Source organism: Camarhynchus parvulus, chromosome 4A (assembly GCF_901933205.1).
Source record: "Camarhynchus parvulus chromosome 4A, STF_HiC, whole genome shotgun sequence".
NCBI classification, from domain to species: domain Eukaryota; kingdom Metazoa; phylum Chordata; class Aves; order Passeriformes; family Thraupidae; genus Camarhynchus; species Camarhynchus parvulus.
Window position 1 is genome coordinate 1,688,666 of NC_044600.1, and position 15,860 is coordinate 1,704,525.

Below are 15,860 nucleotides of genomic sequence, written 5' to 3' on the forward strand. Positions count from 1 at the left end.
TCTGCAATTATTTCAATATCCACCTCCATAATACCTGAACTTCAGCACAACTGCAGCTAATAGAGCACATTCATTCATTTTTTTAAGCTTATACCCACACTTAAGTTATTTAATTATGATTCTTTCAGCACAGGAGAGCAACAAATAGAATTGTGAGAGCCACTACTTCCCAGTTTCAGCTGGGAAACAAGCTGACTGTGCTCCTGTCAGGATTCTGTTCCACACCATGAGCAGGACTTACCTTCCTGGAAAATTCTGCTGCTTTCTTTTCGCTCTCTTCTACTTTAGCCTTGTCCACACATGCATCTAGAATTTAAATAAAACACCACACACAAGTCAAGTCAAGCATGCCACAGCTCTGAGGTGCTTCCAGCCATCATTTCCCTGTGAGCCCATGACACAAAAGCAACAGGCACTTTTTTTTTGACCCTGTCTCATTTCATTAAAGGCTACAGCATTTGGGCTGGTACTCCACAAGCACACCTGTAGCTTACATGCATATTTCCAGAACACTGACAAAACTCCCAGCCAGTGTAAGTCCAGACAGAAGAACACAAAGAAAAACAAGGTAAAACTGCTTAAAGAGTACAAACCAACAAGATGTGTAAAATTGATGTCCATCCTTCCTCTGTATTTAAAATCTGGGTCCATGCCACTGCAGTGTAGCACTATCTGAGACACGCATTCTTCTATGATCTTGTAATACTGAGGTCTGAAACAGGAAACATTTACAAGACAATAAGAACATGAACAAGACTTTATGCAGTTGGGGAGGGGGGGCAACTAACTCCTAATATCTGAATTCTACAACTGCCAGAAGAAGCATCAAGTTCAAACTGTTATTTGTAAATATTTTGGATGTGATGCCTTGACCTTGCTATGACACCGTGCTGCACATAAGAGAAGTTTACACTGAAAAGAGCAGATCCAAGGCACGTGGGAGTATTTTCAATTATCAGTTGTACAACTTCCATGGTCTTTGAAGCAATGAATATATCAAACATGAATAAAGAAAAAGTGCCCAACACACAAGAGGTTTTTGGGATGAGGGTGTTAGACTAAGCTTCAAGTCTTTGAAATAAACACAATTAGATTTACCAAGACCTTTTTAATACTAACATGGAGCAAAACATAAATAACACATCAGTCTCAAAGAGTGGCTTTTTAGGCATGACCTACTCAGTTTAGCAGGGTCTTAATTTCTATTCCTGCCCCTAGTCCCCCCAAAAACCCCAGCCAGGCAGCTGCCACTCACCGGACATAGTAATCATTCCTGATCAGGAGGAAATGTTGGAGAATTGACAAGAAGTAGTTTTCAGAAGAAGTATCTTTCACCATATTGTACAGCAGGTGAAATACTTCGCTCACATCAGTGCAAACATTGTTAAGAAAATAACAGTACTTAAAAAACAAAAACTTTAAAAAACAAACAAAAGCCCAAAAAAGCCTCACTGCAGTCAGAAGAGCCACCCCACCCAAACACAGCTCCCCCGACAGTTCCCATATTGTTCAAGTAAAACCCCTCCACACTCTGAGCTCCTATCCTTAGCAGTAAATATTCTTTCTCCACTAAAATTATGCACAGAATTTCTGTGCCCTGTTTATCAATTAGGACATGTTTCACTATCAATCAGAACAATCATCTATAGACTTCATGTTTTAGAATCCTGTAAAAATATTTCACACAAAGCTTTGTTTCCACTCTGAGCTCAGCCAGGCTGTTGGCAAACACACACTGGTCAATCTTTTTAATTGCCTGGAGATGACCCTTACTTGTAATTACCTGTTCTGCACAGCAACAACATTCCAGGGGATTTTATAGTCCTCCCACTGATTGCCTCCGCCTCCCTCTGCTTCCTCCTAAAACCTGCAAGCAGCCATTCTGAACTTAGGTAACTTTAAATTTCCTGTTCCTTCACAGCTAGAAAAGTCACACATCTGTAGTGCTTCAGAACCTACACGAAATTTTGTTCCTTTTATTATCAAAACTCATTTTTCTTCAAACTTATGATCTTCCACGGGTATAATTTTATCTCTTCATGTAATATGAGACAGAGTTTAGCTTAATAAATGTTATTTATGAAAAATTAATTCAGTTCCCAATGACTTACATTTGACATGCAAATTTAAGCACTAATTATCCAAATATTTTCCAACAAAAAAAGCAACTGGAGAGAAATCTGCTTGACAAAGCCCCTGGTAAGACATACAACTGAGACAAATAACCTGCACATAGAGCACTGTAATTTCCATTTAATAAAGTTCTGAAACAACACAAGTTAGAACAGCATTTCCTTAAAGGATATTCCATTTCAGCTTTGATGTCATTGAGACGATGTGACAGTTCAAAGTGGTCTTCATCTTTGTTCTCATCAAACACCCTCAGCTGAATATCAAGCTCTTCATTTTCCTTATCTTTCAAGGCCTGTTTTTCAAGGTAGAGTACATCTTAATTTTTCCTTTCTTAAAGCAAGAATTTCCCCCTCTTGAAGGACTGCATCATGATGAAATATAAGACATTAACCTTTAGAACAGCAGCAAGTTTCAACTCAGTGCCTGGGCTTTTTTTATTATAATGATTCAACTGAGAAAAACTAAAGGCAAAACATCAGCTCACAGAGCAGCTATGGGCTACAGAACAAACAACAAGACGTCCAGTTGAATCCATTTTCTACATAGCAGTTCCTGCTTGCTAATGTCAGAATTCCATTAAAAAAACCACAATAGGTATATTTCAAAACATTAATTGGCACGAGCTTAAGAGGTTTAAACAAGTGTAAAAAGATTTGTTCAGATGTTCCACAGCAAAGAAAGTCACTAGATCATATTAATGTATCTATATGACATAAACCTAAAAATATCCCTAAGAAAAAATAACATCACACATCAGAAAGTGTCTCAAGGCTGAATGAGCCAAAAATTGAAGTTTTTGTTTCTGACAATTTGACAATTTGAAACTTCTCATCTTAAAAATCATAGCAGAATAAATTGTTTCAGACAAATATAAGCAGGTACTCCAATTTCTCTCATCTTTTGCAAGAAAATGATGAGTACCTTAAAATATAACTGTTTTTGATGTAAGCATGAGAATGTTTTCTTGGCTCAGAGTTACAAATCTCTCCCCAAGTCAGAAATATTCCTGTCTGTGCAGCTGCATGAAGACAGACATGCAGCCTCAGAATGAATTTCTGATTTGATTTTCCTTTAAAATGTCCCAATGCATTCTCAGCAGGCAGATTAAAGAAAACCAGATTTCATAGAAAACAACAGGAACAGCATATACAAAGAAAGTTAATCCAAGATTGGTTCCACAGTCAGATTCACATTCACTGCATGTGCTTTGAGCTCATTATGCAGCATTTGGCTACCCTCATTTAATTTCTAATATATTGACTTGTCTCAACTACTATTCTGCAGCTCATGAGAATCTGAATTTGTAACTCTGCAGGCTGAAAGCAGATTTGGGTTGATAATCTGACCCTCTACACCTCTAAATCCTTCCCATCTGCTGTCCTGGTTAAACAGTTTGGTTATCTTCAGCATTCACAGTGGACAGTGCCCAACTCCTGGATACAAGTGACTTACAGGCAATATTTTCTTCAGGCCACAACGTAAAAACTCATTTCTCAAGTGTATCCTGAAGTCAAGGTCCTCAGGAGATGTAACAAGGGCATTGATGAGCTGCATACATGCCACCTGCAATCAGAAACACAGAATGGAAATCAATACCTTCAGTCACTGTTTCAGTTGATTTATAAAACCAAAGAGATGGAAATTATTTATTATGCAGCACACATGCAACACTTGGGTTTATTTTAGCAACATCAAATACCGCTCTGTTTCCATATCAGGATGCTTCCACTGTATCAAAAGAGTACCACATGAATGATCATTACAGAGTAATACCATGGACTGCTTTGAGCTGGAAGGGACCTCAAAACCCATCCAGTGCCACCCTTGCCATGGCAGGGACACTTCCACTGTCCCAGGCTGCCCCAAACCCTGTCCAGCCTGGCCTGGGACACTTGCAGGGATCCAGGGGCCTCCCCACCCTAAAATCATGCACTAGCTATTCCCAAACTGAAGTTTCCCATTGTACCTCCTTCTGTTTCTCCTCAGCATTCACCAGTTTGAAAGCCAACTGTTTCTACAATAACTAACAACTTAAAAACCACCCAGTAAACACCCATACCCAAATTAGTCACATCACCAGGTGTTTTTTCTATTCCTGCAGAGCACTTGTGCAAAATGCCTGGTCTCAGGGTAGTGGCTAATGCTTTAATTGAACAGCTGTGCACTTTAATTGATTTATTTGAAAACAGGTAGACAACAGCACAACACCAAAAGTGCTGGTCCACTTTAAAAGACTAAAATGGGACTCAAGGGAAATAGCAAGTCTGGTAAAAGATGTTAACTGCAAATAGAAGTAGCTTTAGAGTAGGACAAAAAAAAATCAATAGCTGCAGAGGAAAAAAATCAGATAAAAAGCACCTTCCTGTTTTAATTACATTCACTATTTAGCTTTAATAGAACACCTTATGGAGTCTCAAATTTCTATTAAAACACCCTTTCAAAGGCACTCTCTTGATAGAGCTGCATCTTCAGATAATGCAGTATCATCATGCTTGCTTGAATGATTCTTGTTATTTTACTACTATGACATGACTTAACAAGCCAAAGCACATGTCCAATCTGAAATTAATAGAGAGAAGAGGTGCCATCTGCTCTGATTGCTTCTGCCAGAGAGACTCTGCCTTAATGGCTTGTGCTAATACATTCCCAGCAAAGAAGGATTTTGTCAGAAACAAGGTAATGAGTCTTGCAATTGTGCCTTCACTGAGGTATCCGTGAGCTTTGGGAGGGCAGGCTGGCAGGAATGGGGGGTGGTGGCTGTTGTTTGCCTTAAATCAACAAGGTCTGGTTGCCTTAAATCAACAAGGTCATGGAGTGGGAGACAACTCCAGAATGAATTCTCCAGTGATAGCACTATTAAGATTAGAATGTCATTTATAGACACTTATTGGCCATCATTAACTCATCAGCTCTGAAACAAGAGGTGCTGATGGTAAACACAGCATTAAGGCAGCTACAGCTGATGTGGATTTGAGCCAAGACTGGAAAAAGGCATCCCAAGGATACCTGCCCTGCCTGTACTTTTCCATCTCTTTCAGCCAAGGTAGCTGAAAAATAAATTTTAGTACAAAATGTGCATAATTAGTGTATAATGAGATGGTCATAAGTCAAAGTCATCCCTTATTAGGATATTCAGCCACTTGGCCTCTATGCAAAAATGGCAGTACTAAAAAAACCCAACCAATCTCAACTAAAAAAAGCTCACATCTTAATGCCAACCAAAACTTTGGCACCCACAGAAAATAAAAATCTCTATCCATGGATACAGAAGCAGCAATGAACATGATCTAAGTCATGATAGTCAAAACCCTGGCACAGATTACTTTATTATTTTATAAAAATAATTTTGAAAGCTCACTAGGTTACCCTCGGAGAGGCACTAGTGGCTGGTGAATGGCACATGTTGAATACACACAGCAAAGAGTGCAGAGTCCTTGCTGACAAAAGTAACAATGATATCCTGCACTTCACTCATCCCAAAAGGAACCCTGCCAAAAATGGGCACACCCCATGCTACACCTGCCATAATTAGCATATATCTGAATATTTAAAGGCACCAGCACTAGGACCAGATTTATTACCTGAACATTACACCTGGCATCCAAGGAAAGAAATATCACTGATTACTCTCTTTAGTAAGGTCAAGATTTCTTAATCCTATTTTTGGGACAAGAAGTGAGTTCCTTGGCCTCCCACCACTAACAAGTAGAAAATATAGTACCAGTAGGCCAGTTATATTTATTTCTCTTCTTTTCCTGATGAACAGCACTAGAAGATGTGTGTGAATCAAAGCTCCCCGAGCCATACACAGTGCTCAGCCTTGCACTGAAGCACACACACACACAAACTCACCTGCAGCTGGATGAACTCGTGGTTCTCCAGGCCCTCCACAATCTGGGAGAAGCGTTCCTCCCTGTTGTGCCTCTCAGCAGCAGTGGTTATAGCACCTAAAAGCTTGTCCAGGCTAAGAGAAAGACAAACTGTCAGGAGAGCACAGCACAGCCAACTTGCTCATTTCAAATATACTCAGCCCACTGTTCACACAACTCAAGGCTTAGTGCACTGACAGAGTTTAAATGCATTTATCTACAGAAACTGAAAACAATCCAAGAGCCAAGTGTTATAAATGTCTACAAGATTAATGTTGAAATGAGAAAAAAGGGGGACTAAATCTCTATATTATTTTTTCAGCAATGAAACAACCAATGAGGGAAAAAAATCCCTCCCTTTACAAACTGTGCACTTCATATCAGTTGACATGTTTAACATCAGGAAATTCTAATAAACTGTCCTTTCAGGAATCAGAATGTTTTAATCCATTTATTGCACAGAAGACATGAAGTTTGCCCATTTTAACCTTCAGTAAATAAACACAGTGGTGAATTTACAGGAAACATATGACAACTGATCATCTTTGTTTTAAAAATCTCATGGGCAAGTGCTAAGTAAGTCCAAGTTGAACTGTTCCAAAGCCCATGTAAATGTAGACTCCTGGTTCCTGTGGTTGAGAAGTGATTTGTCCTTTCACACCCTCCACTTCAGCCACAGTGTGTAGGTCTTTGCTCATTTGCTTTTCTCTGATTTAATACTGAATTAGAGCAACATAACAGGTGAAGTCTCATTTTAAACCACATTATTAAAGACTTAACAGGTTACTTTTGTTTCACTGACAACTTTTCTCAACTGTGTCCAAATTAACAACTCATGAGCACCAAAAAAAAGCATCAATATGTGACTTACATGTTTTCCTCCCCAACAATGCAGATAGCAGAAAGGATTTTCACTGTCTCAGTCATCATGTGGGGTTGCTTTGGATCAATTGCTCTTGACAGCAGCAAGAGGCTCCTTTCATCTCCTAGGATCCTTTGCAAACCGTACTGGCAGAAACAAAAAGCTCCTGATGAAAAGGTTGTGCTTGCCCTGGAAACTCATCCCCAACTTAAGATCCTGAGGTCTTCTCCCAGCCTCTCCCTCCCAGAGGAGTTTGGCAGCACCCCACCAAAACCCCACCAACCCCCTGGCCATCACTGCTTGGGGACACAGGTCAGGGGCCCCAGAATGCATTTGCATTCTCCTGACAGAAAGAAACAGATAGAGCTCCTCAGGACACCAGGACCTTGTAAAATCAGTACCCATCTAAAGACAAATCAGGTTTTATTTTCTGTCTATATCTGAAACATCCTCAGAAGTATGAAAAAACTGCTTTTCTTCCATTTCATTTCTAAACTGACCAAAAGTAATTATAAGTAACTTTTACGCAGTTTTATTTCCTGGGGAGGATACATAAATACAAGACTTCAGATTTTGCTGTGAATAAAGTAAAATTACAAGTTTTACACATCAGCTTCTAGAAGGTACTCATACTCTGTAAACCTGAGTAACCTGTGTTAGAAACAAATCAGATACAACTTAACCTAACCCCATGACCTACCAACTTAAAAACTGCAGCTAAAAACATATCAAATCCTACTCAATTTAAATCAGGTGAAAAGTACATTACATTAACAATCTTGTATTGAAATCTGAATTTGGAAAGCTTTTTTTTTTAACTTCCAAGTAATTAGTTTCCACATTTACTTACCTTAAATTTATACTATCATCCTCTCTTTTTCAAATATTTTACTTCCAAATATCAATAATATTTAACAAAACTAAAAAAAATGCAGAATGGTTCATGAAGGAGACTCTCAACAGAAGTTACACTGAGTTCAAGACCTGCATTCCCAAAGAGTTAAACACTGGATATACAAGCTTTCCTTGCCTCTCCATCATTTAATGTTATATACATGTTAAACTCAACAAAACCCAAACATGATAAAATATGTGAATTTAAAATAATACTTACCTTTATTGTTCATAAATGCTTTGAGGCACTGGATAAGTTTATGTTGATTCTTCTTATCAATACTTTCTTGCCTTGAAAGGAAAGAAGAAAATCACAAAAGGAAAATCCTCCCAACCTCCCCATCCCTCCCTTCAAAGGTCCAGGTCCTTACTGTTTCTTGTCCAGGAGCTTTTCCAATGCATCCAACAGGAGCCCAAGACCTTCATGTCCAAAATTGTTAACCCAGCTGAAAAAATAAAACCCAAAGAAAAATGTTTTTAATTATTTCTTAATCAAATGCAGAACTTGCAAAGCTATTTCTCTGTGACTGCTTGTGCATCCCTTCACAGGCTCCACTCTTGGTCTCACTTCCCAAAAGATCTGATCAGCCACGAAGGCAAACAGTTCCAGCAAGTACAAATTGCTGAAAGCCACAGAGAAAGGTGAGGAGATATTGCAGACAGCTGCAAACATTTCACTGCTCCTGATGAAGGGTGCTGAGAACACTGCTCTCCTGTCAACAAGCATTAGCATAATGACTCTGGTTCCCAAAAAACCCCAAAGCCCACAACTCTCCTGCTTAGCAAAAACAGCATGATGAAAACTCCTGCAGAAATTGCTCTGCTTACCTGACTGGGTTGCTGGTTAGAGACACTCTCAAAGACTCCAGGCAATTAAGAAGTTTCTCATCTGAAATTCCAGACCGCAGTTCATGGATGTATTCTTGTGAGGACAGGGTACATTCGTGCTTGCTGTTTTTTAGTCCCCCCTAGCACAGAAGGCAGAATGCTGCTGAGTGTTTGAGTGATCAAACAGTGCTTAGATGATTAAATAGAGGACTAATATTTCCACAGGAATTTCCAAATCACAGTATAAGTATTCAAGACAGCTGATTTGACTTGGATTTGTCATCAGTGTTTAATACTTTTGGTTTTACATCACAAGGATAATTATTTTTGCTGGAATCTTTTTCACTTTGAGTAAAAGTGCACGTACTACAAATGGAATAGAAAAATTTAATTCCATCATTCAGCTGTATTAACATATGTAATGAGAGTGTATTGGAAACAACCATAAAGAGAGACATACAAAAAACCCAGTTCATGCAATTTCCTGAGCCAATTTTTTGCTGTACCATAGTTCATGTTTGACCCCAATAGATATCTCTAGAGGATCTTGTTTGCTGCAAAAAAAATCATACAGGAGATTTGACAAAGAGCTCCCTCCTGCTGAAGTGCCACTACAGAAGAACAACTACTTACACAGCATTTCACTATTAAATACCTGAATATCAGTTTTAGAGCTATAGTATTCAAACTCTTGAACAAGACAAAACATTTTTCCAAAAGGTGCAACTAATCTTTTGTACAGCTCTGACAAGTTGCAGCAGGCTTATCTCAGAAGAGTGGTTTTGATTCATTTGCAGCTCCTAAAGCTCCTTAGCTCTGAAGGGTCTGTTGAAGAGAACCTGATAAAGATGTCATGGTTGCAAAGGCAGTATCAAGTGCCTGTCCTAGAAGAGGATTTATATGCATTTGGTTTTAATTGTATCACTTCCACCACAAATATTCCATTTTTTGTCTCTCTTTCACAAAGCTCCACTTCTTATGAAGCTGCTGCTTTGCTCTCTTCAAATTCTTACCATTCATTTTCCAAAAATACACTAAGTATGGCTGATGACAAAATGACCTGGCTAAATTTAAATTAATGTCTTTGACCCAGGCAGATTCCAGGCACAAACCAGAACTGTGTTCACAATATACTTTCAGATTCAGAACAAAACCAGGACAGACTGACTGCAGTGAGACATCAGGGTCCTCTGCACTGTGTCAGCTTTCCAGCTGCTCCTTGCTGACATGCAAAGCACCTTCAGCTGGGCATCACATCAAAGGACCAAGGCAAAGATGAGTAAGAAGGATATAGAGGGACTAAATCAGTCACCATCAACATCCTAAACAAAGAGATGCTCTTCTACTGAAAGAAAAAGGAATAAATGGGTGGGGTTATATTTATAGGAGCAGGAGCTCATTGTAAAATCAGATTAACATATCAAATATCATCAAAATTCAGAAAAATCATCACTCTGAAGGACCATAAGGTACAGAACTAGGAAAAAGGAACCCATTGGATGTATGGGAATCAGAGATTTTGTATGTAACTAATGCACATCATCTACACAGTACAGATCCAACTGGGCACAAATGTTGTCATTTCAGCCATTCCCCAAATGGAAAAAGAAGAGAACAGAAATGCTGCTGAGAGCCACAAAATGTACAGAGGTGAGGCAATGGCAATGTCAGTCAGTGCCACTGCCTGTTAAGCTAGACCCTGAACAGCCCTCTAGAATGCAAGGCAGTGGCTTCTCCCACGAGATGGGTTTGTCCTTCCACTGCAGCCTGCTGCCAGCTCCACAGGAGACTCCAGCTCAGACCGGGGCAACCTGAAATGTTTGCTGCTCTTTGTTTCATATTTAAACCAAGGTGGGATCCTGCTGCCTCCTCCTTCTGTGCCATCCAGGCCGTTGGTGAAGCACCTCTGCTCTGCCTAGTCCCTTATTTTCAGAAGACCCATGACTCCCTCAAAAATAGATCAATAGTTCAAAGAACTGGCAGCATGCTCTGCCAAGGCTCCTTCCCACAGCTTGCAGGACAGGCACATTTCTTCAGTGGTTCTTTGAAAAGCACCTTTAATTGCACAGCAACAAGGAACCAACTGCTCTTCCTCATTTTCCTCCTCCTTCAAAATGGATGGTCACTCAAGACAGCTCATAAAAAGCCATTCTTGAAATCTTTCAGAGAATTTTCAGCTTACCAGGATTACTTTGTTATTCCCTGCAATCAGTGTCTCAGTCTCAATCCACTTCATCTCTAGCCATGTTAACTCAAATGCTGAACCCAGTGCAACTTCTTTTATTTCCCTATTCAAAGAGAGTTTGACTGGAACACTCTTTTTAAGAATTGCTATGCCTTTATATGGACCAGATTTTAATACAAACATTTCTCATTTACTTGGAGGTGTAAGGTCTCAGTGAAAAATGTTTTACAGGAGAACACCTAACAAAGATGGAAGCAAAAGTGAAGCAGAAAGAAACTGAAGAGGGTTGGGTCCCACATCAGAATGTTCAGAGATTAAACCAATGCTCAAGAATGAAAATCTTAGGAATTCCTTTATGACTGGTCACCTTCAGTGTTACAATTAAGGCAGAGAATGATTCCCTGATGCCAACTCAAATGAGAGCCTGCACCACACAGCAGTCCCAGCAGTGCTGAGGATCCCATGTAAAATTCAAGTAAGTTCAATCTCCCAAGTTCCCATGAACAGGGAAGCCTCTTCTCTGCCATCTCTACAAGCCAACAGCACTACAGGAACAGCCCAAAATTCCTGTCCTCCCTGATCACAGGCATCTGTAAATCTTGAAGGAAACAGCTCCACGTGCTGGCAGAAGCAAAGAGGTCCTAAAGGATGAACCCTGGAGGAAGCACACGGAGGTGCAAGAGCTCTTTAAGCAATGATATGCAAAGCCATACACCAGGCACAGCATTTCTTATTTTAGTATTTAGCAAGTTATTAGCACAAAAACATGCTTTTAATGCAGAGCTGTTCTTGCTCTCTATCAGACCCTGAACTCAAAGGCATGGGGAAGAAAGCATCTTAGAATTTCTCCCCTACCCATTGTGGGAGTATCAGCTTGCTTTATAAAATAATCTCTTCACAAAGCAGCTGTTCAGGCTAATTCACACCAAAAGGAAATTACACAGCAGCAGGGATTATTTGAAACTGGTTTTAACACACTGAACTGGAAAATTAATCATTTGTCCCCTCAAAAATCAAATACTTTCAAATACATAAGCACAATGAAGATATTTTCCTCAATTAGAGGAAGAGCCAATAGTGTGCACAAAACTAAGAAGTACTGGTGAACACAAAAGTCTCTTTAAAGGCCACTCTGAATAAAACAAAGCCAAGAGAAAAATCATACAAGAATATAGTGTGTAGGAGAAAAACCTAACTACATCTGAGGTGATGATTAGACAGTTTGAAGTCATAGATTCTTCTCTATTATTTCTACTACAGAATTTAATTACTGAATATGACCTAAGTGGAAAGCTTTGCTGTACCTGAAAAGCCTGTTTTGGCTGTAATCAAAAATAAAGTCCATCCATAATTTAAAAGAACATTTTTGTTTTCAACCACTATTTTAAATCCATGTGCAATTATTCCCAAAAAAAATCCTATATACTAGGAAACAAAAACTTGCTGAACTCACTCCAACAAATTAAATCCCAAATATTTCTCTATAATATTTGAATTCAATCAAAACAACATAAAATGTAGATGAGTCCTTAATAAGAGAAAAGTTATGCTCTCAGTGATCTCATCTTAAATATATAGACCTCCTGAATCCCTTAAATCAATCTTATTGTCACATTGATCTGCTGAAGTTGGCATTTCCAAGACAAGCGATGAATAACAACAATTAGAACATAAAAAATTCCCCATCTAAACAGAATGAAGCAAGCCAAATATTGTCAATTTTTAAATTTCAAGTGCCTGCCTTCAATAAAAGGCAAGAGAAGCTTAAATTATGTTTGTTGCTCACAATGAAGAGATGAGCTCAGTGAGTTTGAAGTACTTGGAAATTGACTCCTGAAAACTTGAAGAAATCCCTCAAAAGTGTAAGCAGTGATCTCATACTGGTAAGATCAACATGATTGAGGTGGTTGACAATTATTTTGATAAAACAAGCATTCAGTTGTGCCCACTGAACTTTTAAAACCCATACAGAAATCCAAACTATTCCAGCCTAATCTCTAAAAAGGGAAGTTCATAAGAGAAAAGAAAACTCTCGTGTTCGTACTCACCGGAACTTTACTTCCGACTATCTGCATGCAGTGGTCAGCCAAGAGAGGTTATTGTGTAAAAAAGATAACAATAACACATAAATAAACACAGCACAGTACTTAGTAGGATGCAGTTGCACACACATTTTTCAGTGTTTAATCATTAGTAGTAGTTACATTCTCTTATTACTTTATCAACCTGTTTAGGGGTTAGAGCTTCTCTACAGGAAAACAGCAGCTCTACAGCAGGAGCAACAATTTCAAATTCTTATGTTTTGCTGCTGAATCTTCAGTATTTGACACATTTACCTACAAATAACTAAATACCTGTCTCGACAGCTACATCTTGAAAGATTAAATATGCCATTTGTTAAAATTATCAGGTCAGATACTTTAGATATGACACTGAGAACACTAATGGCATACTGACTTCCTTGTATGTATAACAACTGCTTTTATTATGGAGCTTTTGATCTGTTTAGATGATGTCACCACTGAATTTAATTAAGTTTTTGTAATCAAAAACATAGCCTACAGTTATAACTCCAACTTGCATTTCAGAAAATCTCACATGACATTTTTATTCAACTGCTTGGTATGGATGCTTTTAATTACATGGATAATTAAACAGTGATTTTCAGAATGCCATCTCCTCTTTACCATGGAACAGCATCTCTCTGTATTCATGAACAAAAAGGTGACTTTCCCCAGAGGAAAGTGCAGGCAGGCAGCACATCTGTGCCCTGTTCTGTCACCCTGCACAAATGCCCACGCTGCTGGGAGCACCATGGACATCTGCTCCAGCAGTGCAGCCTCTCCTGCTCAGCTCAGCTCACCTGCTGCAGGGCTGCCAGCAGCCAGCTCACTGCACAACCACCTTCCTCTCATCACCACTGCTCTGCTCAGCCTCCCCCTGCTTCATTTGCTACTCTTTCTCTTCCATTTTTCCTTTAGGAACTCTTTCAGAAACAAAAGTCCCTGCAAGTCTCACAATCAACACTTGTCTTCCTGAAGTTTCCCCTAGGAGCACAAGAAGCGATTGCCATCACCAGACAATCTCCTCTCCTAACCTATTATCTTCTCCTCTCACCAATGTTCAACTAGTCAGTACAGCACAAAATGTCACCGGGGTCAGTTCTGAAACAGAATTTCAATCCTTCACCAGTTCTCAGGTATAATTTCCATGGTCAACAATCTTTCTCTTCAAGTGAGAGAAGGAATGAGAAGCACAGAAAATCACTTCCCATGAAAGCATCCAGCTCATCAGCTTCTACATGTCCTCCATAGCCAAGGAAAACTTTCTTCACCCAGTGAAACCCAAAGTTCCTTTCTCAGAACTCTGAAGACAAGTGTTGCAGAAAAGCATGGTCAACATGCTGCAGACAGCACACAGGCAGAGCAAATGAAGCACCAAATTGAAAATAATTTGGTTAAGACAACATCAGCAAATGAGAGTGATATTTTCACATGAAGGGAGGGAGCTCAAAAGCCTAATTAAAACAAACATGAAATGAACTGCAAGAAAGGTCACATCAACTGTTAAATGTGTTTTGTGAGCTCTAAGCAGAAGGTCCAAGTATTTGCAGTGTAAAAAGGGAAGACAGATAATTATCTGTGACAAAAGAAAAAGGTAGAAAATTTAAAGACAGATCATTTTGAATGCAACCAGCATTTTCATGGAAGACAATCCTGAAGAAAGGAAAGTTTGACAATTGATGATGCAGTAAAGATTGAGTAGGGCTTGAATTCATTGAGGAGAATATAGTAGTTGCACTAAACAGAAGATGAAATCACAAGTGAAAATGAGATTTGGCGCCACCATAAGATCCCAATCAACATTTTAAAATTAACTTCTGTATTTTAATTTTTTTTTAACAATCAAGATGCTAGCTATTTAAAAGTTAAATTAGGACAACACGACAGAAAGGTAATGTGTATTTCTGAAAGATTCCATTCAAATGCTGTGATTCAATTGCAAGGAGGACATACTGAGGCACACAAACTTTAACATGAGTTGTTTTTCCTCTAGGAAAAACACTTTGCAATGTGTAAAACAGCCACACTGGTGCTGACTTAAGCCCAAAGTGCACATTCGTGTACGAGGACCTTTTAGGATGACTTGGTTTTAAATTATTAGTACATTTAGGCAAATGTCTTCCCAGTTCTGTTAAGTTTCCCATGCTGCAGCAGACATGGGGAGCAATGCAATGCATGAACATTTCAGCAGAGAGCCATGCAATGGTAGCCATGCTTTCCTCACTCAGCTGCACAGTTCTGGGGCTGGAGGCAGCTGCATTTCAATTGCAGTGTACATGACACACATCACCACTGTTCAACTGCATTTTGGGGAAAAAATGCAAATACTTCCATTTCTACTTCCATTTTCTACTGCTTCACTAAAGTATTTCTGCATACTATGAAAAATTCCAGATTTAATATTGATCATCAAGTGAAGATGAAAACCTTACAAAGCATAATTAACAGTTCCCAAAGACAGTCTAGTTCATAGCATTCACCGCCTAAGCTTGAATAATTCTCCAGTAATTTGTACATTTAGTTGGACCATGCTTAAAGCACTGGATTCCTTCCAGCACACACTAAAGGACTGTGGATTTTCTTTAAGATGAACTCATGCAGGAACATCACTCCTCTAAGAACTTAAATCACCACTTTCATTACCATTTCATCACCATTATAACAAAAACTTCTCCTCACTGAAGTTTATAATGTTTCAGGCAAGGCATTTGCATAATAATTGCATGTCATTGTCATCTTAATTTTTGAAATTTAACTCTGCAGAGGTGATTTTCAAGGTTAACAAGTCAATTGTACTGCTTGCAATCTAGGCTTAAAGATTCCTCAGCCAGACACCAGCATAATCTTTACTTATTTCTATATTTGCCACAGTCAACTTTTAACACACACAAAACATTGCGGGTGTATTTTATAACTTATTAATACCAAAGTTCAACTGCAGAAAATAAACTGCAGCTCTTCACTACTTGAAATTTTATTTCCCTGCCCCAAAACTGTTGGTGTATCCAGTCTTCAATTTCCTTACA

General features: G+C 38.9%; 1 protein-coding gene across 4 annotated transcripts in view; it reads right to left on the reverse strand.

Annotated features, from left to right (window-relative positions):
- DIAPH2 (diaphanous related formin 2) overlaps positions 1–15,860 on the reverse strand; it is a 168,468-nt gene that overhangs the window by 133,098 nt on the left and 19,510 nt on the right. For 3 of the 4 annotated variants that reach the window (XM_030967679.1, XM_030967681.1, XM_030967682.1), the window contains 11 exons: positions 12,820–12,840; positions 8,587–8,726; positions 8,130–8,204; positions 7,980–8,049; positions 6,874–7,010; positions 5,986–6,097; positions 3,586–3,696; positions 2,307–2,425; positions 1,256–1,372; positions 594–712; positions 242–306 (listed from right to left, as the gene is read on the reverse strand). In XM_030967679.1, coding sequence (XP_030823539.1) covers positions 242–306; positions 594–712; positions 1,256–1,372; positions 2,307–2,425; positions 3,586–3,696; positions 5,986–6,097; positions 6,874–7,010; positions 7,980–8,049; positions 8,130–8,204; positions 8,587–8,726; positions 12,820–12,840 — 1,086 coding nt within the window. The remainder of the gene's footprint in view (positions 1–241; positions 307–593; positions 713–1,255; positions 1,373–2,306; positions 2,426–3,585; positions 3,697–5,985; positions 6,098–6,873; positions 7,011–7,979; positions 8,050–8,129; positions 8,205–8,586; positions 8,727–12,819; positions 12,841–15,860) is intronic. The other variant, XM_030967680.1, reaches the window with a different exon arrangement.